Here is a 24,653-nt window from a genome sequence, read left to right as displayed (position 1 = left end):
TTTATTTTTCCTTGGGCAATTGATCTGCTATTCCTTTGATCCTTTGTATAGTTTCGGAACAAAAATATGGTCCGTGTTTGATTTATAAACCCGCACAAATAGTTTTTAAAAAAATAAATTATTTCTTAATTCACATTGCAAATGGCGCCGTGCTATAAACGTCAGTTTTTCAACACGAAAAAACAAAGTATCACAAATGGAAAAAATTTCGCAAATTTTTCGCATTTTTTGGTTTTGTATGGAGTTTCAACGCGAAAACCGAACAGAGTACCGGCCTTAAAGAAGACGTGGATTTGGCTTTGATAGTGTTAGTAATAGAAAACGGAGATTAATCTCATACTTGTTGGAAAAGCGATGCGAACTTACTGGTTTGATGCAGACAATTTTTATTTAGCTATTTTCTCCAAAATTTCAAGCAAATTTCTGTGTCGGTTGCACAAAATTATTAATAAAATGTTTCACAAAGTGTTTTTGTTCGTTTAAGAGTTAAACAATTGCTAAAATAAGCGAATTAAGTTTTGTTACGAATGCAAAATGAAAAGAGAAACCGAAAAAAGTTGCAACGTCTCATGGAACATGTATGATATTAATCTGTTTTTTTTTCAAGAAAAAGAGGAAGAACAAGCTGATCTCACGTCTTCAATAAATTAATAGTCTTTGCTTTGAAACTATCTTTTGCTTCCAATTTCTTATTACCATATGTTTACAGCAATGTAAAAAAAAGTAGTAGACAAAATAAATTTTACAGCAATCGAAATGTTTCTCGATACGAAACAGAACTCGGTGACGAATGCGGTGATTTGGCCCCTGTATCGGTTTGGATACCCTATCCTTGTGTTCACACACTATTGGCTCAATGGGTACCAAGAAATGAGAGAGGGTTCTTGTTAACATCGGTATATTCAGGAGCTGAGTTTGGAACAGCATTGCTTTTAGCTGTCAGTGGTAGTATGTTCGACTCTTCAATGGGATGGCCAAACATTGTAAAATAATTATGTGGATCATAAGCGCTCTATAAACATTTTTAATTGAACACTGTGGAGAAATCTAAAAAATAATCTAAAAAATTTCACAAATCGGTCAGATTTAACTATATGTATAAAGCATCCAACAAATTTCAAGAATTTGATATGGTATCGAAAATGTGGTAAAAGGTATAATATAGTCGGCCCCGACCGGCTTCAGACTTTCCTTATTTACGAATTGGCACACAGCCACACGATAGCTTGAGGTCATATGTTCTTTTTGAATGGATCTTGAATTTTTCATATTTTGTTTTGGACTGAACTCTCCAAGTGGTGAGAAATGGAACAACTGGAACTTGCATCAACCGGGTCGCAACCCAAGACAATGTCAAACACAGCTAAACTTTTAATTTTTGCAACGGGCGGAATAGGTATTGGTCTGTCCGTTGTATGTTCATCATTTGTTGCACCGGCTTTTAGACGCATTTGTTTACCATACGTTCCCGCCACCACAGAACAAATCTCAAATGTTTTAAAATTTCTACCTCGAAATTCTCCTAACCGTCTACTGGACATTGGATCTGGGGATGGAAGAATAGTCATTGGTACGTCTTCTAAACACAAATACTTTGGTTATGTTTACATAATTATGTTACCTTTCACTAGCCACGGCTAAACAAGGTATTCAATCAGATGGAGTTGAGTTGAACCCATGGCTGGTGTGGTGGTCACGGCTGGCCGCACTTCGTGAAGGCAAAGAAGTCAGTTCAAAAACAAAATTTTTCCGCCGTGATTTATGGAAGTTTAATTTGAAATCCTATGACTATGTGGTTATCTTTGGAGTCGAACAAATGGTAATGTTTGCAAAATAATCTTCAGTTTACTCTCTATAAACCATATTCTATATTCATAATTCCCAGATGAAAGATTTGGAGGCAAAACTCATTGCGGAGGTACCAAATTCTAAAGTGATAGCATGCAGATTTCCACTGCCAACTCTGGAACCCTTGAAAGTTATTGATGAAGGAGTAAATTCTGTTTGGTTCTACGACCTTAGTAAAATACAACAGAAACCTTTGAATGAGTAAAAGTATTTTTTTATATATATTAAGATTTATTTTTTTGAAAAAATAATAAAAAGTTTGTGATTTAAATGCATTTTTGACGGCTGACAAAAGAAATACATTGCGAAAAATAGTTCGTTTGTTTTGTTCTCATATAAAACCAATAAAAGAACGGCGAGTGTCCAAATAAGAACACTTATATCTAAAAAAATATGTATAAATACTAGCGATAAAATTGAATTGTACGCTTTTATCAGCTGCGTACTTTTCTTTAGTTTTGTGAATTGATATTAAAAAAAAACTGGGAATAGCACACTGTCAAAATGGCGGGCGGGTGTGTAATTTGGAATATCCAAGTGAAAATTTTAGACACATTGACGACTCGTCAATATTTAGATACGTAAAGCGATCTTCTGTTGTATATTGCATGGATATATAAGAAATACGTTACATGGAGGAGATTCCAATTCTTCGAATGTTACTCTGCTCATGGTCAAATAATTGGGAGGTGTTGACATTGCTAGAAGCGGCGGCCAAAATAAATAAATTGAGCGTCACGATAAATTTCGGCAAATCCCAGCTTTATGTAATATTGCAATATTTCAAGTCCAGCAGTGACATATTCAGTTGGTAAACGCACATGAACACCAAAGCAGCCATTTGATCTGAGAGTGGCCAGAAGAACAGTTATCAAACGCTTTGATATGGAACAGTCTGGGGATAAGTAATGCTCTAACACGGCCGAGGTCATAATAGCTGGATATGAACCAATCACTTCGGGTGGACATTGTGGTTCGTATTCGTGTAATTCTTCAAACATTGATTTATGTATGGCAAAAGCTTTTTGAGTGTGCGGAGAGGATGTATTAAAGACATCACGTTCTTCTAAATCCTCCGGATATTTCTCCTTCATCTCTGGTATCCAACATGTTTTTGTATTGCGCACAAAACTATTATAATCCAAGGCTGCAGCAGCATAGCCCACAATCTTATTTGTTGAGTCTGTCGCCACGATACAGAACTCTGGATGTAAAGTTATAAATGGTCCTACAATACTATCAGCAATTAGATCTGAATATTTTTCCTTTAATTGAAGTGGATGCTCTTTCTCCTCTGATGATGGAGGTGCTACTAAACATAGAAAACCTTGTGTGCACACTTGATATACGGCAGATTCATCCATAGCTTTGTAGGGACGCAAAGTGTGGTAATCGGTGGTGGGAAGGTCGGGTAACTTGTAAACAAATAAGTCATTGCCCTGATCGATTGGCATTAATCGGTGGGCGTCAGATATTAGACCTCCACGAAAAACCCATGGTTCTTGATCGCCGGACATGAAGGCTTCCTTCCAACCTTTGCTGAACCCTATTTAAGCAAAAAATAAATTAAAGGAACCTGGAGACAATAGCTTGAACTTACACGTATAGCTTCCCTGTGTATAACCATACACATTGCTTGGAAAATGACCCAAACTAAGCCATTTCACAAATGCATCCAATAATGATAAGGCATATTGGATATCCCAAACATAAGCGAACAGATCATGGCATATTTCCTTGTTTTCACATAGAGCAAACTTTTGCAGCAACACATTCACCGATTGGCATAATTTGGAAAAGTATTCTGCCCGTCGACCCCACTCGTCTATTTCAGGATTGAGTGGAATTTCGCCAATGTGCTTTCCTTTAACCGATTTTCCCTCCAAAAGTACATGAGCGTTCGCTTTAAGCCAATTAAATTCGTTTAGTAATTTAGAACCACGAGATCCATGTTCAAATGGTAAGTAGAATAAATCACAAAGTAAATGTAGATCTTGAGCATTGATTTTAGTGGACTCAATTGGTAGTCTGGAAAATGAATATGGGAACTTTTTAGAGTTGTGTACTTTATAATATGATAAAAAACGGTCACGTACTTTTCCTCTTCAGTCATTTCGGCAATCGATATGGGAGATGATGATTCCACACTTTCTACTTGCATGGTGTTCTGAAATTAAATGTAATAACTTTGATATCTCAACTTGATAAGGCAACTTACATTTATGTTATCGCTATTGGAACTAGTGTCTGCCATAATAACATCTTCGTTTACTGTCACACCCACAGATTTGCCTACATCATCTTTTGGCGATATTTGTGATGTTAAACTACTACTGCACTCCATTGGTTCATTGCCATTACTACTAGGGCTATGGTTATTATCGTCAGCCATTGGATCTATGGACAGACCTGAACTGTCACGTTCTGAATTTTTTATTTCCAATTGGATATCGTCCTCCAGTTTATCGTCATGTTTTACAGACTCGTCGACTTCGGGTAGTACTTCTTTGTCAATACTATTTGGCGGAGCATCCGATTTGACCGACACTTCTTGTTGGACTTTTGGTAAGTGTGAAATTTCATTGTCATCGAGTTCACGCATATCGTCACTATCGCTGTTTACCTCTTTTGAGTGCATAATGGGCACTGATACTATAGAGATTGGAATCTTTTTGGGCAGCTCTATATTTGAGGCGATCGAGTTGGGTATAGGATTGATTATATCCTCATTTGTCACCACTTTAGTAGGTGAAACCAGCGAATTCATAACTGCATTCGAAATGGGATTAACTGAGGAGGAATTGACTGTGCAAACTTCCGCCAAAGCTTGCAGTTGTGTGGTGTTTACTTGTGGTACGTTTGATTTTGCACTTGTTGATGTTGTAGTTGTGGTTGTTAAACTCATGCAAGTGTTGATGGATGGGATTATTGGTATGGGTATGATGGGCATAACAACTGCAATAAAAATAACTTAGTAGATCTCTATCACATTAGAAGTTGGGATATATCATTTACGTGTGACTTGTGGCTGTGGCTTTATTATTGGTCCCCAGGCCTCTTTTTCTACGAAAAATTCTGGTAACCAATCCGTAATTGCATTCCTGTAAAATAAAATTAAATATTAAGTCTCCAAAGTCGTATGCTATAAAAGTCTCCTACTTCAGTGCTATGCGAGGGTGATAGATATTTTTGGAATGACTGCAATCCAGAGGCAAGTCATCTGACCCTATCTCGTCGTCGTCATTTTCTGTTTCAAGTTTGATATCCGCCGATATGGAGCCTGAAGTTAATATAGAAAAGAAGCCATTAGATCGTAACCTAAAACATAAACCAACTTACTGTTAACTTTGGAGTCTAAACTGCATCTGGACCAGTTGGCTAGTGTGTGTATGGCTATGGTATTAGCATGAAATTCACAATTTGGATTAGTCATGACACCCCTCAAATGTGGTATCAATTCGGGCGATCGACCTGAATATGGACCCAAAAACACTCTCTTCTGATCATAGTCATTTGCGTGTAGATTATCCCAGATCACAGGTGGTCTCCTCAGGATTTCCGTTATTTCTTGTATGGACTCCACCGATATAATTTTCGAAATCACCTTGTCTCCAGTCCACATGATATCAATATCGTGATTGAGCTTCGATCCGAGTGTATTCAAGTACTCAGAATCGTGAACGGATGGTACGGCGCGAGAAGCACAGTATTGAGTGGGACAGAAAAGAAAACGGGGATTGCCCAGGTGCGTGTATATTTCATTAGTGACCGAAACCTGAGCATTAGCAAAGGTTTGGAACACTTCCTTATCTCCTTTGGACAACTCGGACTCAATGTCATCAAAAAGAAGTGCAAAGGCTTCACAACCAAACTGTGAGACTTGGTCCAACTTTCGCTTTAATGTCTGCAATTCTTTTTGACTACTGTAAGACATGTCCAAACCAGGAGATAAAGCATAGTAAAATGTTATACCTTGCTCCTTGGCGGCCGATATTAAACCTTTGTCAGAAGAAAATATTGAAATATTTCACTAAAAATGTTTTTACCCCCGTAGCCACTTACCCGATAAATGGTCAGCCTCTTCAACGGTATATAACTCACGCCAATAAGCTCTATGTTTGTAATCATCCTTCGGGGCGTATACGTAAGAGTCCATGCCCCATTTTTTTAGTCTAAAAATATATTTCTAGTTTAAAGAGACTAGCCTTACATTGTCTACCACCTCCCATACTCACTTTCTAAACAGATCTTTTCTTTGTTCTGTTGTCCATGGGCGCCCATAAAATCCCTCAATAACACCGCAAATGAAATGAGGCTTTGACTCCTTATTGTCCATGGCTTTTGGGCATTCTGGTGCTTTTGAATTCGATTCGCACTCCTCCATATTACTCTCGTCGCTTTTCAATGAACAGAGAAATCTACAAAACGCTTCGAAGCACACTTTTGATACTCTCTATTTCCAAAACACCACAAGAACTACAAAATAAAAATCTTCGAAATCTGATCTATTTGTTTGCGCGTGCAAACATCTGTTTAATGCAAAATTATTTGCAAACGTAATGCGGTATTATCGATTTACAGTAGTTTCGATAAGTACACAAACCTAAACAAAGGCGTGTAGAATCGTATGTAGCAAATGAATTTAGGCCCTCTAGCGGACATTTTGTTAGCGTAAAACAACACAGTTTGGCAATGTATTTCAAGAGTAAACAATCGGTAACAACATCTAACAGTGTTTGCGGTAGCAATCAATTAAATTTTATTTTTTACGATTATAAGGTGGAAATGAAAATATCGAAATATCAATAGGGAACTAATTTGCCGTAACAAGTTATGTTTTCACTAGGTTTGCGCAACATATGCTTCATTGTTGCTTTTTAGAACATTGCCGGACACATGACGCTTGCATACAACATTACGTTTACGAAAAGGCCTATAATTATGTTTTTTTATTGCTTAAATATGGTTTATATGTTTGCATCTAAATTCTATTAGTAATTTTTAGTACCGACTCTAATACATGTCTACATTTGCTTTCGGCTTTTGTTATCGACGCTTATCGAGTCCCTACCATCTCAATTGTTTATTTCTCCGTTTAGTTTTACACTTTTACATAAATAGAGTATTAATGCAACCGTTTATAGTTATACGAAACTACCGAGAAGATGATGAGCTTAAGTGTCAAAATGTTGTACAGGAATACATTATGTCCTTTGCAAAAAAGTCTTTCTACAGTTTTTGTTTCAGAGAGGTAACTAAACTGCTGAATCTTAGTACAATTGATATTGATTGATTGGATACTGATGATGACCTTTCTTTTTCCAGATAACATTGCAGTTTATAGTCATCACATGGGCTGTGCTATTTATATTCTTTGGAGTGCCACTGATATTCTGTGCATTAACTATTCCTGGTTGCATATTCTTCCTATTCTCTGGGACATATTTCTCTTTCTATGCTAAGGCCATAGAATTGATGCGGGTATGATTTAAAGGTCTATTCTAATTTTCCAAGTGACAACAATCCGAGTATTCTATGATATACATTTTTAATAGACGTTTACACTAGCTTTATAAGTGGGTAATATGTTTGTGTCAGCATGACTATTCCCGACTTTTTATCTCCGATTAATGTTGTTTTTTTTTCTTTTTGATTTCAGCTTAAAACCATGCATTGACTAAACTACAAGTGTAGCTTAACCAACAGAGGAAAAGAATGTTTGTCAAATTTATTTGGGCAAGGTCCTATAGACTGCAATATGGTTGAATGGACGCACGTTTCAGAATTAACACATTTCTCATCAGCATCCTCTACTTGCAGCAAAACTATCAACCAATTATCAGAATAAAATCAGGCAGTTCATTAAACCCAACAATGAACCACACTTGAACCTTCCGAAAAAAGGTTTGACATGATAGCCGGCTTTTCCTCTGTTGGTTAAGCTACACTTGTAGTTTAGTCAATGCATGGTTTTAAGCTGAAATAAAAAAAAAAACAATGATTAAAGAACAAAATCAACAATAACAAAACAAAACGAATCTCCGATTAATTTAAAAAAGTATTCAATTAATAATAATTGAAACTTCATAGTAAATAATATCCAACTATTTACAAAAAAAATAAAAATAGCGATATTTGGGAATGAATTTTCCATGGTAGAACAGGAATATGTCAAAAATTATTCTCTTTTTACACATTTCATGTTTACACAACAACTAGTCCCTTAATTTTACTTATTTAAGCAATTCAAAGAATTTAAGGTGACGAATAGCGAATTAGTGTCAACCGAACGGAGGACAATTTCGTTCGTTCGTTGCAAGCAGACGCGAAATTAAAGCTCTTGAATAAATTGGATATTTTTTTCATAAAAACAATATCTAAAACATTAACAATTTTTAAATCATTTGAGTGAGATTTGATTTCACTTAAATGGTATTAAATTCATGAGATAACATGGATTTAAATTGTGGAAAATGTAAAACCACTTGCCGAGACACGGAAGTAAGGTGCAGCAGTTTTTGCGGAAAAATTTTTCATATGAAATGTGTTGTCTTAACAAAGTATGAGTGCGATGCAATTTTTAAACACCAGAATATTACATTTTTTTTGTGATTCTTGTATTAACTTTATGCTGGTCACAAATGAAAATTATAAACATTTATTGTCAATGGTTATTGAAAATGAAGCAAAAATAACTAGCGAAATTAACAAAAACAACCAGTATGTGGAGAAACGAGTTGAAGAGGCAAAGATAGAAATTATGAGCGAGCTGAAAAATAACAAAGCTAATCCAGGAGTACAAACATATGCAGACAAGCTTAAATCTACCAACAATGTACCCGTTATTTTGAAACCAAAAAATAAGCAGAACAGTGAGACAACTGAGAGAGAGGTAAAAGAGAGGATTAAACCTTCAGCACTCAATGTACAAGTAAAAGGAATAACGAAGAGAAATGATGGTATGATAGCTATAAGATGCGAGAACGAGAGTGCACGGAACGTTTTAAGAGAACAAATTAAAGAGAAAATGGGAGAAAATTACGAGGTACAATCACCATCAATGAGAAAACCGAAACTGTTAATTGCAGGTTTAAGCGAGGAGTTGGATAAAGGTTCAGTCGTTGCAGCTATAAGAAAACAAAACAATATACAATGCAATTATTTGGAATGTGTCAAGGTATACAGGTCATATAAAAATCGAAACACATTTAACGCCATAATTGAGACTGATGGAGAGGGATTTAAGGAAATTATTGATAAACAGAAAATTAATATAGAGTGGGATAGATGTCCTGTATATGAAAGTTTGAAAGTTTTAAGATGCTTCAAATGTTGGGGATTCGCTCACACATCGAAACATTGCAGAAGTGAAAATCAAGTATGTGCTAAATGCAGTGAAGTTGGCCACTCGTACAGAGAGTGTAATAATAACGTATCCAAATGCATAAATTGTTTAAAGGCAAAAGAGAGGTTACATTTATCGGATATAGACATCAATCATGATTGCCGAGATACTGGGTGCCGTGTTCTGAAACGTAGAGAAAGAATAGAAGCAGAAAGGGTGCAATACTAGCAACCAAAGAATATATGTGGATTGTACTTAAATATTGGTGGATTATGTGCTAACTTTGATGATCTGGAAGTAATACTTGGTGAAAACGAGTTTGACTTTATTTGCTTGAGTGAAACACACCTAACTGCAGACTTGGAAGATAGAGAATTCTCTATTCAAAACTACAATATTTTGAGATGTGATGGTGATTCTAGGCATACGGGTGGTGTGGCTCTTTACATAAAAGATTCATGGCAATCAAGAGTTATTGAATGTATAGCAATTGATAAGACGATTTGGTGGCTTAAAGTGGAAATCTGGAAAAGTTATATAAAATTTTTTATTGCTGGTGTTTACAGATCGCCAAATAGACAAAACAGCTCAGAAGAAATATTCTGTAACTTTTTTGAAAACCAAATGGACAAAATTAGTGGAAATGACATTGGTATTATTGTTGGCGATTTCAACATAAATTGGAATGAAATTTCTACAAAGCGACAAAAAATTGAGGAAATAATAAATGATAATTTTTTTAACCAAATTGTAAACCAACCTACCAGAGTTACTAGTACGACTTCAACCTTAATTGATTATGTAGTAACCAATATTGACCTATGTACTGCAAAAACCTGTACAAACCTCAAAATTAGCGACCACGAATCAATTGAAGTTAAGTTTCCATCAAAAAGAGAGACAGTTACCACAGCTAAGAATATCCAAATATTGCGTTACAACGACGACCTTTTCCGAAGAACCATAGTTAATGATGACATTTATTACTACCATCCTGTAAATTCCGTTGATGACTACGCCGAACGTCTGTTTGAAAGTATTAATAGGGCTTTGCATCCAATGATATGCACGAAGGAAACAAAATCAAAAAAATTACCAAACTATTGGTTTAGTAGCAATTTAAAGAGAATGCAAGTTCACAAACAACAATTACATCAAAGAGCTGTTTGGATAAACGATAATACTAGTTGGGAAAATTATAGGCATTTCAGAAATCAATACAAATCACAACTTCGTAGTGCTAAGGAAACTTTTATCAGTAATAAAATTGATAACTGTACAGATCAACGGTCAATGTGGAAAACTATAAAAGAATTTGTACTTAAGAAAGATGATACCCATATTAAGAAAATAAAAGTAAATGGATCCCTCATATCTGATGAGAAATGCATAGCTGAAGAAATGAACAAATTTTTTATAGAGAGTGTAGAAGAAATAGTCAGCAGTATACCTCCGATCAATTATGAAAATAATATTTCACACATTCCAAAGGAGAACTTCAAATTCAAATTTATAAATACCAATGATTTGAAATCTTTATTAAAGGGAATGAATACAAAAAAAGATCAACATTTTCTGTCAGTAAAAATTTTATTAAATAACTTTGACTTGCTTGGTGAAGCAATAAAACGTTTAATAAATGAATCTATGCGATGGGGAATTTTCCCTAAATGTCTAAAAGAGTCATATGTAATACCCATACCGAAAATCAAAAATACGGATAACCCCAATGAAATAAGACCTTCCGATTCTTAGTAAAATATTGGAAAAAGTAATATACACGCAACTGAATAGCTATTTTGAATCAAATAATGTATTTATCGAAACGCAATCAGGATGCAGACATAATCACAACTGTGAGTCCCTTTTGAATCTCGTTATTACTCAATGGAAATCTGAAGTCACGAATAAAAATTGCATCGTAGCAGTTTTCTTGGACTTAAAACGTGCATTTGAAACCGTCGATAGAGAATTATTGGTACAGAAAATTGAAAAATATGGAGTAAAAGGAGTTGAAAGTAAATGGTTTAAAAGTTACCTGGAGGAGAGAACACAAAGAACAAAATGTGGCCTTTATGTTTCATCAGGGAGTACTGTAGGAATCGGTGTACCGCAGGGAGCAATATTAGGAACACTGCTATTTTTAATATATATTAACGATCTAAAAAACATATTAAGAAATACTAAATTATGTTTGTTTGCTGATGATGCTTTGTTGTACATAAGTGGAAAAAATACAAACGAATGTATATCAAAGCTTAATGAAGATCTAAGAGCAGTGGAAAAGTATTTAAAAATGAACAAACTGAAGCTCAACATAAACAAAACTAACGTAATGGTTGTCAATGGAGTCATTGAAGGAAATATTCTAATCGATGAACAAGAAGTGAATCAAGTTGAGGAAATAAAGTACTTAGGTATTGTAATTGACAAAAAATTGAAGTTTGATGCACATTACAACTATATCTGCAAAAAGATCTCAAAAAAAGTTGCTTTTTTAAAAAGAATACGAAACAAAGTTTCTCTTCCAACCGCAATCAATATATTTAATACGATTATTAAACCTCAAGCTATGAAAGCCAGACTTCAGAAGTTACAAAATAAAGCAATGCGAGCGATTCTAAAATGTCATCATTTAACGCATACAATCAGCATGTTGAATAAACTAAAATGGATGTCAGTTAACCAAAGACTTACAATGAACGCATTGATATATATATATTTAAAATAAAGCACGACTTAGTTCCAAAGTATATGCAAAGTTTTATAACGTATGTAGCAGACGTTCAACCGTACAATTTACGAAATATTCAAGATTTTCGATTAAATTTAAGTAGAACCAATTTTTATCAAAACTTATTGTTATATAATGGGCTTAAATTATTTAATGAACTGCCAATTGAATTAAAAAATGAAAATAACATACATTCCTTTAAAAAATCGCTCATTTCATATGTAAAAGAAAATTTTTGAAAAGTTATGTAATGTCAAAATTACCCAATCCAATTTAATAATTTAACGAAGTATTGTTTAAAATCAGTAGCATGTTATGCTAAATAAATAAATAAATAAAATAAAATAAATTTATGTAACCCATCGGAATTAGAGAGACTTTGCAAAATGAATCTTGAAACAAAAACATAGGAGTAATATCCATTATCAAGATCAAATCACATCAAAGTACAGTTACAAATAAAACCTCTCAAGGAAAATAATAAAATTATTCACTTTTATAAAATTTATTTTAGAACGTTCGAAGACCAGTAATTTAATGCCAATTGAATTAAAAAATGAAAATAACATACATTCCTTTAAAAAATCGCTCATTTCATATGTAAAAGAAAATTTTTGAAAAGTTATGTAATGTCAAAATTACCCAATCCAATTTAATAATTTAACGAAGTATTGTTTAAAATCAGTAGCATGTTATGCTAAATAAATAAATAAAATAAAATAAATTTATGTAACCCATCGGAATTAGAGAGACTTTGCAAAATGAATCTTGAAACAAAAACATAGGAGTAATATCCATTATCAAGATCAAATCACATCAAAGTACAGTTACAAATAAAACCTCTCAAGGAAAATAATAAAATTATTCACTTTTATAAAATTTATTTTAGAACGTTCGAAGACCAGTAATTTAATTTGTATGTTATTTTTAAATTATTACTAAATTATTTATGGCATTTATGTAAATAAAAAATACAAACCATTCATTACGAATTGGTTATTATTGGTATACTTACGATTTAGCACCGTTGAATTAAAGACTTATAAAATGCAAACACCTTCAATCCTCGTAAATTTATTTAAATTTAGCAAATCCAAGAGAAATCCACAACTCTTATATCCGAAATTGTGTGGTACTGTGAGCCAATCTTTTGGTGTGAGGACTGCTCGTATATACAACAGGTCGCCTGTTTCGTTAAGGAATTTCTCATTTTCATATAATAGTTTTAGATGCAAACTTTTGAAAAATTTTCAGTCATAGACATGCATATTGAGTAACTTATAGTATTACTTAAAAAAATTCTCTCTTTTTCTCTATTCGCTCACAATTTTTTTATTAAAAAAATTTTTTGGTGTATGCGAATATAGTTAGTGTTTTTTTCTATTCTTATGCCCTCATTTTTTGTTATTAAACAGCCTTAAGAAATAGATTGGAAAACATTAAAAAATGAAAATAAAAAAATATATATTAAAAAAATATATATATTAGAATAAGAATTAATAAAGTAAGTTTTTTATTAGAGCTAAATATTATTAGAGCTTAATTATTAGAACTAAATATTTAAAATACAAATTAAGTACGTAAAATGCAAAAAAACACATTTTGTTGTAATGATATTTTAGTAGTAATAAGTTCTTTTTTATCCATTGTTTATTACACCCAAAGAAATTTGTTCGTAGGGACACCAGAAAAGTCTGCTAAAACAGCAGAAAGTCTGCTGAAAAAGGGACAGCAGTCATTGTTTGCTGAAATAGCAAACATTTCCTGCTATTTTTTAAGCTCGATTACACTAAAACAAGTTTTATTTTGGCTATAACAAATAAAAATGTCAACTTAGGAGCTATCCTAACATAATTAACACAATATTTTATGCATATCTATAGTATTTGATCAAAAATCTGAATGGTTATCGAATTAAGGCATAACAGCAAAGAAAATGTTTGCTTATCGTATTTAGGAGCTTGTAAGTATATTACAGTGAAAAAATATACCAAAAACTACTCTTGATTCTTAAATATGCTTTGGGGAAAAATTTATAATCTTAAAATTTTATAAATTGTTGTTCATTAGGCCCTGAAGTACAAAAATATAACAGCAGACATTGACTGCTGTTTTTAGCAGACTTTTTTCTATGAGTGTAGTAGTTTTTCTTACTTTGCTTTCTATTTCATTTTTTTTTTCTAATTTATAAAAAAATGTATATTTATTCTTTGTTCTTCTCTTTTATAATTTATTATTGTTAGTTTTTATTCCAAATTTTATTTTGTTATTTTTGGTCAAATTTTTATATATTTAAAGTTACTTTTGTAGTTTTTTTTTTTATAACCATTTTTTTTGTAACCATTTAGGCTTGGTCATTTTTACAATAAAATATAATAATAATAATAAATGTGAACCAATACACATTCGGATTTTGTCAATTAGGCTAGAAGAAATGGGAAACTATATTTACTTTCTTGTTGTTACAGACAAAACCAAATCTTTCGTTAGTGGCTGAGTGTTACGAACCATTTATATTCCGTATGAAACCATCTGAGTGTACTTACCAGATATTTATGGATGATGCACCATATGAAACCTCGTACAAAAACAAATTTCGTAAGAAGGTATGTAACAACAGCACGGCCAAGATTATCAAAAAAAAAAATACTATGTATCGAAAGCTTATATTTTTCTGGTGTTATATGAAATAATACTGATAATTTTGTATTTGCTTTTAGATTATAGCTTGTATAAGTGTCAAAAACCATAGTAGCATTTATAATGCAGCGTGGATATATCGCTTCGCAGTAACGCCAGGATATCCGATTCCAAAAGTTGCCGAACCTATGATAAATTTGGTATCCAAGAACTGTGTTCAGCTGGGTTACAGTAGTTTGGAATGCACTATGTCGGAATGGCAGGAAGAAGCAAGAGACTTCTTTGATAATTTGGGGTAATTTTGACATTAATGCCTAGCTATCTATCACTATATATACAACCTTTTTATTTTTAGTTTTATTACCAGACAAATCTACCACAAAAAAATAATCGGAACAAGTTTGACCGTTATGAAAACTCAATTAACGTACGATTTAAAAACCGACACATTGCAAAAACAAAACTGATATTTTGCGTTCACAGGACGAAATTATGGAATCTCCTCTTTTTATTTGAAAAATATTTTATCACATTCCTCGTTGATATTTGTTTTGTTTTTGATAAAATTATAAATTATTCTGACGAGTATGAAAGATCATTTACGGCCATTTTCATGTAGCTCCGTTAGACTTTAACTGCCAGTTAACAGAAAGTAAATAGCAAATATCTACTCTTCAGTTAACTCTAAGAGACAAATTTGCGCCAGTTAAGTTCCAAACTGGCATATGGAATATATAGGCAAAATGATAGATGTGTCCATAATACTGTTTAAAAGTTCGTTAGTTGACGGAAAACTAACGGAGCTTCATGAAAATGGGGGTTAATTGTATAATAATAAATTATGTAGATTAAATTAGGTTGTTTTACTTCACAACGCCTATAGAAAATTCGATTAATAGTACAGGTTATGATGGAAATATTTACGAAAATTTCTTTTAAAACAAGCAATTACAATCTCTTTTGTCTTTGGATATTCTTTTTGTAATACTGGCAATATTTTGACTAAATGCCCATTTTATTTTTTTTAATAACAAACAATGTCTCCTCGGAAAATCATTCAAATATGAGTTGTCAGTATTTCTTTTTATTTTGTTTAAAAACCAATTTCTTTGAGTGTACTAGGGAACATCAGAGTATTCCCAAAGTATATTAAGGAAGGTACCAAGTAGAGCTCGACCGAAGCGGTTTTTGTTTTTGGGCGAAGCAGATGTTCGGCAAAAAACCAATAATCGGCCGAAATCGATTATTTTCCTGAAATTTTAAAGAAATTTGGTGTTTTGACTGAGAGAAATTAAATACTGAGCAATGCGATATGAAATGTATTATTCAAAAAGCTTCGGCTTCGGTTGATGCTGCCATTAATAAAATATAAGCAAATACTGACAAAGTTCTGTTCAAATGAAAAAATTATTGTAACAGATCATCATATCCGATCTGTAAATACTTCAATAAACATTCAAACTCAACTATTATTCATGAAGAGTTTTCAAATATTTTAAATCACTCGAATAGAATGCGCAGCTTTCACAAAAAATTCTTTAGTCATTCTTTTACCAGATGGTATAGATATCAAAAATAAAATCGATCTATATTTTTCGGCAGATCTATTGGCGTTTTAACAGACCTGTCAACGACTATTTTACTATTTTAGCAAAAGTTTTCATTTATTTACTCAACTATGTGTTACTTATAGGGTTTTTTCTCAGACTTTTTCTATTCCCGGCAAAGCGGGATTTTTTAACGATAAGAACTTATTTAGTCCACTAGTCCAACGAACTGTGGGTTGCAAAAAGTATACCGATCATAACTCAGGAAGACAAACCTTCCATCGGTTCTGTTAGAATCTGGACCACCTCTATGTATGCCAGACAGAGCAACTATTAATACGTGACACTATATTCCAGAGCTTCCTAACTCAATTTGCTTCGCGCCCCCCAACCTACAACAAATTTTGTTTTCAAACAAACAGAAGTAAATATTAACAAAAGCTGAAAATATTATTAACAATAATTAATTAAATAATAAAAATGTTAATGAATATTAATATAAAAGAGTTTATCAATTAGTGCGAAATTTGGCAATTGTTTCATTAGCTAGATTTTTAATATTTGGTACTATTCAGGGATCCGGAGCGGTCCATTTTTTTCGCTCCGCTCCGCTCCCGCACCGGAGAAAAATAAACCGCTCCGCTCCCAGAAAAAAAAATCGCTCCGCTCCGCTCCTCTTCGAGAAAATTATAGTACAAACATTGTATTATTTGTTCAATTGAGTTTTATTTTATGGGGGCACAGCGTGACCCCATTTGTCGAAATCGGGCGATACATATATATGGGAGCTATATCTGAATTTGATCCGATTTCTTCCAAATTCAATAGCGTTCGTCCTTGTGCCCAAAAAACTCCCTGTACCAAATTTCATCAAAATCTGTTAATAATTGCAACCGGAATCCTGTGAACAACAAATACATGGACAGACGGACGGACACCAAGCGCTAGATCGACTCAGGAGGTGATTCTGAGTCGATCGGTATATATTTCTAAAACTACCTACCAGAAATATTGGTCTAAAACCTATATTTCTGGTAGGCACATTTTTTGGCAGATCAAACTTATTATACCCTAACCACTATGGTTTAGGGTATAATGACTTTAAAACAATGTGTTGATACATTTTATTAATTTTGAAGATTTTTTCAGAAATATTAAATCCATTTTGACTTCATTAAAACGAAATTTTCATTCATGTTAGGATACACATTTTTATGTCGAATCATTTAGCTATAAGGACAAACAGCCTTATTTGAAAAGTTTAGAGACTTTTAGACAAGGAAAAAACTTTATTTCAGAGAAATACGTCTTCTATTCTAAGCAAAATTCGTATTCGTATTTTAAGCATGTGAAATATTTGGCCACCCGACAATATTCTTTGCGGGACGCTGATTGGAATTGAAAGTCTATACACAGAGTAGAAGTAACTACTCTCCGAAAGTTTTTTTTTTGTTTTGCAACAGACGTAAAGAAAAGGTTTTGTTATATATGTAATGTGTGTGTGTATGTTTATGTTTGCAACAACCTCCATCGAAATCAGTCCGTGGTATACCTACGAATATTCTTACTCAGATCTAGTGTTACCTATTTTCGCTTTTTTCCCCTTTATTGTAAAAATACATTTTCGAACAGCGTTTTTAAGAAATGTTCGTTCTCAAAAAAAGTAGATAACATGCAATAATACAAATGAAGTCATTAGTTTTCAATGTGAGAAAAAATTAAAATAAATGTATATGCGCACATTTTTCAACCAAAATTGAAACTATCCATAATTTTAATTAAATTTTCGAGAACTAATATCAGAAATAAGAGAATGCTAGGATACAGTACAATAGTAAAGCAAATATGAATGTCCTTACTCTGAAAAAAAGCATGCCCGGTTCCAAAGATTTTGTCTTTACTTTAACAGTTTGGGTATTAATTCCGAGCCAAAGAAGCGGAGAATACAAGTAAGGATACTTTAAAGACGCAATTATCTTTTAAATTTGGGGTTATGTACTTGTTTCTAGGAAGCAAATGTTAATTTTTCATTTTTTTAGATTCTCCGTCAGTTGTTATCAAAATCCTTTAATCCTTTATTTTCCATATTAAGACTCGACTTCCAGTAGAGATTATGCTATGCTTCAAGTAAAAAGCGTCTTTTAATTAAAGTGTTGAAAAACATGTCTTATTTTTTAACGATTTTTTGCTTTGTAGGCAAGATGCAAACAGGAAACAAATTTAAAGACAATTTTATTAATTTTAAACAATTTTTCTTAATTATTAAAGTCATGTTGACCTTACCTCAAAAATTTTATCTTTCATGTTATGATACACATTTTTAAGTAAAATCACTTAATTATAAGGACATTACAACTTCATTCAAAAGTTTACTGACTTTTGGACAAGGAAAAAACTTTATTTTAGAGAAATGCGTCTTCCATGTTAAGCAAAATTTGCATTCTTATTCTAAGGACATGAAATCTTTGACTTCACGACAATATTTTTTTCAGTGTAGAAAAAAATAATATCGTTTAATTGCATTTATTTGACCTTCATTACAAACATCTTTGTAGTAATACGGGATGAAATTGATCGAAAGTACTGTTGTTACTTTTACAACACATACTAGAGATATATTTTGACATTTGCCGTTTTTGAAAACAATTACTAAAAAAAAACACGTTGTGTTTTCCCCAATGTACGTACGTACAAAAATACATATCGTATATTTTAAACGTTTACTCACACTACGCTAAGTACTAGCTATATTTGAAATTACCTACACAGTGTAATTTCAAAGTTACACATTTCATTCAAGTAATATTTTATTCGGAGCGGAGCGGTTTTTCATTTGGAAACCGCTCCGCTACCGCTCCGCTCCGGATTTTAGAAATGCCGCTCCCGCTCCGGCAAAAAAGGGCTTGCTCCGCTCCGCCCCACGCTCCGGATCCCTGGTACTATTACTGATAAAGTACGCCTTAAATCTGTTTCAACATGAAGGCAAGACAGATATTTTGACTTTATGTCTAAAAGTGACGAAAATGGTTTCAAATTTTTTAAAATGTGTGAACGACTAATAAAGTGAACGACTAATAATGGAAAACCTACAACAAATTATAGAATTGCATGTAATTTCTATTCTTTTCCCATTGTGGTTATAAATGTACATTTCGAAATGTACGTATGGTATACTCTTTTGTAGTATATTATTGATTTTTCATTTTGCAATGAAAGTAATTGAAGACTGACTACAGAAATGATCCTATGAAGTATAGTCAATAGGTGAACAATGGAATGATTTTTTCAATGATATATTAGTCTCAATAAAATTAAACAATTTTCAAAATAATATTATAAAAAAGCAAAGTTGTTGTTGTTGTTGTAACAGTTTATTGTGATTTCATCCATTTTTATGTTATACGCTTTGGTACTTCAGCTTGTGGCCAGATCGAGGAACTCTGCGACTAAGGTGGGGTGCGTCCAGAGTGACCTGGCGGTAAGTCGGGTTGGTTTAGCTGGGCAAGAGAAAAGATGACGCGTGTCGTGTGGCCCCTGGTTGCAAATTGGACATACGTTAGCTACTCTGCTATCAATCACTGATAAATAGGAATTGAGGCGGCTGCACTTGCCTGATCTTAACTGGGCTAAAACTACCCTAGTCTGCCGTGGGAGGTCTCTTTCCTCCGGTGCTATGGGCGGTGGACGGACTCCGAGAACAGGATTAACCTTGTAGCTTCTCACCGCTTCAGCTACAGTATCCTCATGAATCCTGTTCAAACCTGCCTGGTACGCTGCTTGATCTAGAGGTTCTCTTTTGTAGCGCTGGATCTCGCGCTCTAGATTATGCTTTGACAACATGTAGTTGTGTCTTCGCACAGGGATGATCTTTGTCTCCACATAAAGGTGATCCAGGGGTGTGCTGCGGAGACACCCAGTCGCAGTTCTAAGGGCAGCGTTCTGACAGGTTTGTATGTTATTCCACTGCGTATCACTAGTCTGCGGTGTCCACACTGGCGCTGCATAGTTTACCACTGACCAGCCAATTGCTTTATAGGTAGCTAACAAGGTTTCTTTGTCCGCACCCCAAGTACTGCCGGCAAGTGACCTTGTTTCTACCACGGAGCTTATTACAAATTGCAGTGGCATGGGCAGACGACCTGAAAAGGGTGTCGATTATGACCCCAAGAATCTTGGGGTAATTTGTGGTCGGAATTATTTCGCCATCGACACTAATATTCAACTGCCTGCGCACTTCTGCCGTCCATGTAGTGAATAGTGTGGCTGAGGATTTGGTGGGGGATATCCTCAAGTTTCTCGCAGTGAAATAACTGGTAAGATTAGCTAAGTATACATTTAAACGATCGCAGATGTCATCAACATTGGGCCCAGATGCCAAGATTGTACAGTCATCCGCATATGATACAATCTCGACGCCGTCAGGTGGGCTTGGAATTGAGGACAGGTAGTGTTTAAACAGTGCCGGAGATATCACCCCACCCTGGGAAACTCCCTGTTTAACTCTACGCGGTTTTGACTTTTTGTCCCTGAATTCCACGTACGACTGGCGTCCACACATATAATTCAGCACCCAACGTTTCACTCCTGCCGGTAGGGACGTATTCTCGATGTCCTCAAATAATTTGGCATGGTTGACCGTATCGAATGCTTTCGTAGGTCAAGCGCCACGAGGACCGTCCTATGGCACGGCTTGGGCTGATTAAGTCCCTTATTGATATGTGTCGAAATGGCATGTAAGGCTGTCGTCGTACTGTGTACCTTACGGAATCCATGTTGATGGTGGGCAGCTGGAAAATTCTCCACAAGGCTAGGGAGGAGTAGTGCCTCAAATGTCTTGGCTACTGGCGAGAGAAGGGATATAGGTCTGTACGATTCACCTTTACTCGAATCTTTGCCTGGTTTCAGTAGTGAAATCACCCTTCCCATCTTCCAGACATCGGGTATAATGAGTGATTCTAAGGACAAATTGAGGAGTCTGGTCAGGTACTCAACTCCCAGTATTCCCAGATGCTTCAACATTAGCATTGAAATTCCGTCGGGGCCCAGCGCCTTGGATGGTTTCGCGATGTTGATGACAATGGTAACTTCGGCTACAGTAAATTGTGGTGTGTCGTCGGATCGGAGACCACGTATACGACGTGTGGCTCTCCTTTTCGCTCTATCAATGTCGGGATGCTCGACAAACTGTCGGTTGAAGTATTTGGCGCATCTCTTCGGATCAGTCACGTCGCCAAAGGTGACTGAAATCCCATCATCCCTTGTAGCGGGGTTCGAGAGGGCTCTAACTGTTGACCACAATTTACCAGTCCCTGTGCCTAAGTTACATTGCTTCAGGTGCTCTAACCAAGTGTTCCGCTTGTGCTCGTCGACTATCTTACTAATCTCTAGATTTAGTTCTGATTCTAGGATCAGCAGGATTAGCACGACGGCGTTCATCACGCTCGTCTGCGAGTCTCGCCGCTTCGGCTGGGAAGTTGGGCCTCACATGGGCAATTCGACCAGCGGGTATGAAGCGAGCGGCTGCTGCGTTCATGATGTCCCGGAACGCCCTCTGGGCAACATAAACATGAGAGGGGGACGGGAGCTCACTGAAGCGGCGATCGGTGTAATCTCTGAAGCCTTCCCAGTTGGCTTTCTTTTGATTAATAAACGTCCGGCGTTCAGAGGTTATGAAATCGGCAAAGTAGTAGTAAAAAAAACTGGACTTTTCTAGAGGACTTGCATACATAAACGATCAAAACTCTATGGAAAACATAATGTCGATATTTAGAGCGCGATGTGAAGTTCTACAGTTCAATGGAAATATGTATGGAGCTAGCGACCGCGAGCAACTTTGCAATATTTGCAATTTACAGAAGCGAGAATCACCAATACATTATACAATACGTACTGCACGTTTTCAGAAACACACATTAAGCGAGTCAGAATTAATTTTTACTTTAAATGGCGAAGGCTGCGATAACTGGAGCAATTTAATCAAATATTTGAAAACTACATGCAAATATAGGCAATTTCTAGTAAATAGTGAGAACCTTTAAATAAAATTTTTTTTATAAAACATTGTCTAAACTAAAATTTTGTCTAAATTTAGTACATTAACATACAACATTTTGTAAACAAATAAATTTATTCAATAATAAAAAGAAACGACTAACTTAACTAACTATATATTATTGATGTTTTGTTGAACTTAACAATGAGTGTTTTTTAAATAAATTTAATGATACAAGACCTGCTCAACAAAAATGACGCTGCCCCTTCACCCTCCTGGAACCTCGTGGTGCCAGCCTAGAGGGGCGCGATCCCCATTTGGGAAGCTCTGCCATATTCAAATAGTAAAATACAATTTCTTAAGAAATTGAAAACTTTTACTTTTACCTTATTCACGTTATACCTCAAAATCTACTTTAATTAGATTTCAACTGTCATTTGCTTATAGGAGAGATTTCAAATCCACTTTTAGTAGATTTCGAGCGTAAATTATTAAATTATCTTTCCTCCTAGTTTCGTTTTTTTTTTTTTGAACAAAACTATCAAAAAGAATTAAATAATTTACAAAAAAACATTTTTGTAGAGCGAAAATATGGTAAAACACAGGAAATTTCGGGAGAAAAACCTCCCAATTACTTACCCAAATTATTGAGATGACATGACAATACATGAATAACAGAACAAATTATAATTATGGTAAAGCAAATCTCTGAACATTGGACCTGAAACTATTTTAATTATTCAAACAAATGACAGCTTTAACTATCAAATTATAAGTGAGCGATACATTAAGAAAGTGAAAATATGTTTTGTAAAAACGAATTTTCTGAGATGTTACTCAATGTTAGTTTTATGTACTTTGAAGTCGTCTAATATTCGGAAAAGCTTAGCAAAAATTTTGTTTGTTGTTGTGCTTTAATTTGAAAAAAATTGAAATTTTTCAGAAATTAGAAGATATATTCCCAATAAAATTCTTTTTATTGTGCTACGATAACAGCTAGATTGTCGTTTTTGCCGTAGAACATGTTTTAATATATCGGATTTAAAAACTAGCACACAAATGTTGTAATTTTTACTGCGTTGACCCTAGACATTCTTAATACCTTTATTAGTGTGTAGCAAAAATGTGCGGATACATAATAAATATATTCTAAACAAATCATAAAGAAAATAATTTAAATTTCCTTTTCATAGGCCAATTTGGCTTCATACAAATTACATCATATCCTAATTAAAAAAAAACTTGTGTACGTGTAAAGGATAATTTATTCACACATGTATTAATAATTTTAATTTGTTTTGTTTTCTGATATTGTAATGTAGTAATGTAAATGTATTAAATATTAATTAAAGACAACATTTTCCAGCATTTGAAATTGAAATTTATTATTTTCATTAATAATTACTATATAAGCTTATAATGAAGTTTCAATTATTTTTTTTATATTTCTTTGATTTGTTTGTGTGTGTTTTATTTATTAATAAATAAAATATATTTTCTTTATTTATTTTTTTTGACATTTATATAAAATATATATTCTCTGATACCTATAAACGAAAAAAATACATGATCTAATTTTTTAGCTGCGCAAACAAAGAGGTACTGATACGGACAATGACATATTTATAAAAAAATATATATAATTGTAAGAATCTAATACAAGAAGGAAATGTTTAAATTATTAATCTCCTACATTTGAAAAAAAAAAAACTTTCCATTTCCATAAATCTAAAACTAAAAAAAAAAAATATTGAACAAAACTCTTTCACAAAATCGTAGTGAATGGTATAGTAGATTTGACAGAAACCTAATAAAATTATGCATACGTCTTTAGGTTGAAATACGCACAAAGTAAATGTAAAGAAAAAAGCTTCTTAATAATGCCATGCGTTGCTACTAAGTCGGCGGTAGGTATAAAAGGGCCCTATCTCCTTCAAAAGGATGTAAAACAAAAATAAAAAATAGCCTAAACTCTGTTTATAATTTAGTTGCCAAATATCTTTTTGTTGTTGTTTTTTTTTATAAGTTTATAAGAAATAATAAAAGCTGCATACATTCATTTATATGTGATGATGGCGACAGTGATTTGTGTTTAGAAATTTGCGATTAGTTGGGGGTTGCTTCCTATATATTTCTCTTCTCAGGATTGTGGAGTAACGTACGTAGTGGAGTTGTTGTTCGTTAGTTTGGTTGTTTTTGTTTTTGTCATATATCATTAGCTAAAGCTGTGGTTACTGTTGTGTACTTGGTTTAGTTTAACGAGAGGATACACAAATGTTTATGTATTTACGATTTATAGTAAAATAAACGCTTATTGGTTTGGTTTTGGTATCAATTTCCACAGTTTTTGGCCTCAAACTGCGGCTTAGGTTCACCCAGATTTAACAGATTGGAGCAACAAACAACTCGTTTTTTTGTTAATTTAGAATAATTTCACGCGGCGTTTCAATTCATTTCGCCTCCACTGAGGGAATCGGTAGAAGTCGGCTCTAGTACATTGCAGAATGTGCTCGAACTCAACATCTGATAGATGACGCTGTATTCGAG

At 33.9% G+C, this 24,653-nt stretch overlaps 4 protein-coding genes and 1 pseudogene across 9 annotated transcripts in view; 2 read left to right on the top strand and 3 right to left on the bottom strand.

Moving 5' to 3' along the window:
- Positions 1-1,156: 1,156 nt before the first annotated feature.
- LOC142226390 (ATP synthase subunit C lysine N-methyltransferase) lies at positions 1,157-2,162 on the top strand. Its single transcript, XM_075296390.1, has 3 exons — positions 1,157-1,570; positions 1,632-1,819; positions 1,886-2,162. The coding sequence occupies exons 1-3, from the start codon at positions 1,306-1,308 to the stop codon at positions 2,051-2,053; spliced, it is 621 nt and encodes a 206-aa protein (XP_075152505.1). The 5' UTR covers positions 1,157-1,305; the 3' UTR covers positions 2,054-2,162.
- Oga (O-GlcNAcase) lies at positions 2,057-6,384 on the bottom strand. The gene is made up of 9 exons (XM_075296365.1): positions 6,084-6,384; positions 5,911-6,020; positions 5,188-5,847; positions 5,008-5,128; positions 4,864-4,949; positions 4,067-4,803; positions 3,945-4,015; positions 3,449-3,876; positions 2,057-3,394 (listed from the first exon to the last, which is right to left on the bottom strand). The coding sequence occupies exons 1-9, from the start codon at positions 6,230-6,232 to the stop codon at positions 2,550-2,552; spliced, it is 3,207 nt and encodes a 1,068-aa protein (XP_075152480.1). The 5' UTR covers positions 6,233-6,384; the 3' UTR covers positions 2,057-2,549.
- Positions 6,385-6,897: 513 nt separating this feature from the next.
- LOC142226385 (uncharacterized) lies at positions 6,898-15,420 on the top strand. The gene is made up of 5 exons (XM_075296379.1): positions 6,898-7,099; positions 7,174-7,329; positions 14,396-14,533; positions 14,648-14,862; positions 14,923-15,420. Exons 1-5 carry the CDS (start codon positions 6,977-6,979, stop codon positions 15,032-15,034), a joined length of 744 nt encoding a protein of 247 aa, XP_075152494.1. The 5' UTR covers positions 6,898-6,976; the 3' UTR covers positions 15,035-15,420.
- A 3,863-nt stretch (positions 15,421-19,283) lies between these two features.
- Positions 19,284-19,375, bottom strand: LOC142222800 (small nucleolar RNA U3; annotated as a pseudogene).
- Positions 19,376-24,106: 4,731 nt separating this feature from the next.
- Unc-115a (actin binding LIM protein Uncoordinated 115a) overlaps positions 24,107-24,653 on the bottom strand; it is a 39,570-nt gene continuing 39,023 nt past the window's right edge. For all 6 annotated transcript variants that reach the window (XM_075296326.1, XM_075296311.1, XM_075296335.1 and 3 more), the window contains one exon: positions 24,107-24,642. In XM_075296326.1, coding sequence (XP_075152441.1) covers positions 24,529-24,642 — 114 coding nt within the window. In that variant the 3' untranslated portion in view covers positions 24,107-24,528. The remainder of the gene's footprint in view (positions 24,643-24,653) is intronic.

Source organism: Haematobia irritans, chromosome 1 (assembly GCF_050003625.1).
Source record: "Haematobia irritans isolate KBUSLIRL chromosome 1, ASM5000362v1, whole genome shotgun sequence".
Classification (NCBI taxonomy): domain Eukaryota; kingdom Metazoa; phylum Arthropoda; class Insecta; order Diptera; family Muscidae; genus Haematobia; species Haematobia irritans.
The sequence above is the reverse complement of the archived record's forward strand: the minus strand, read 5'-3'. Positions and strand labels throughout refer to the sequence as shown.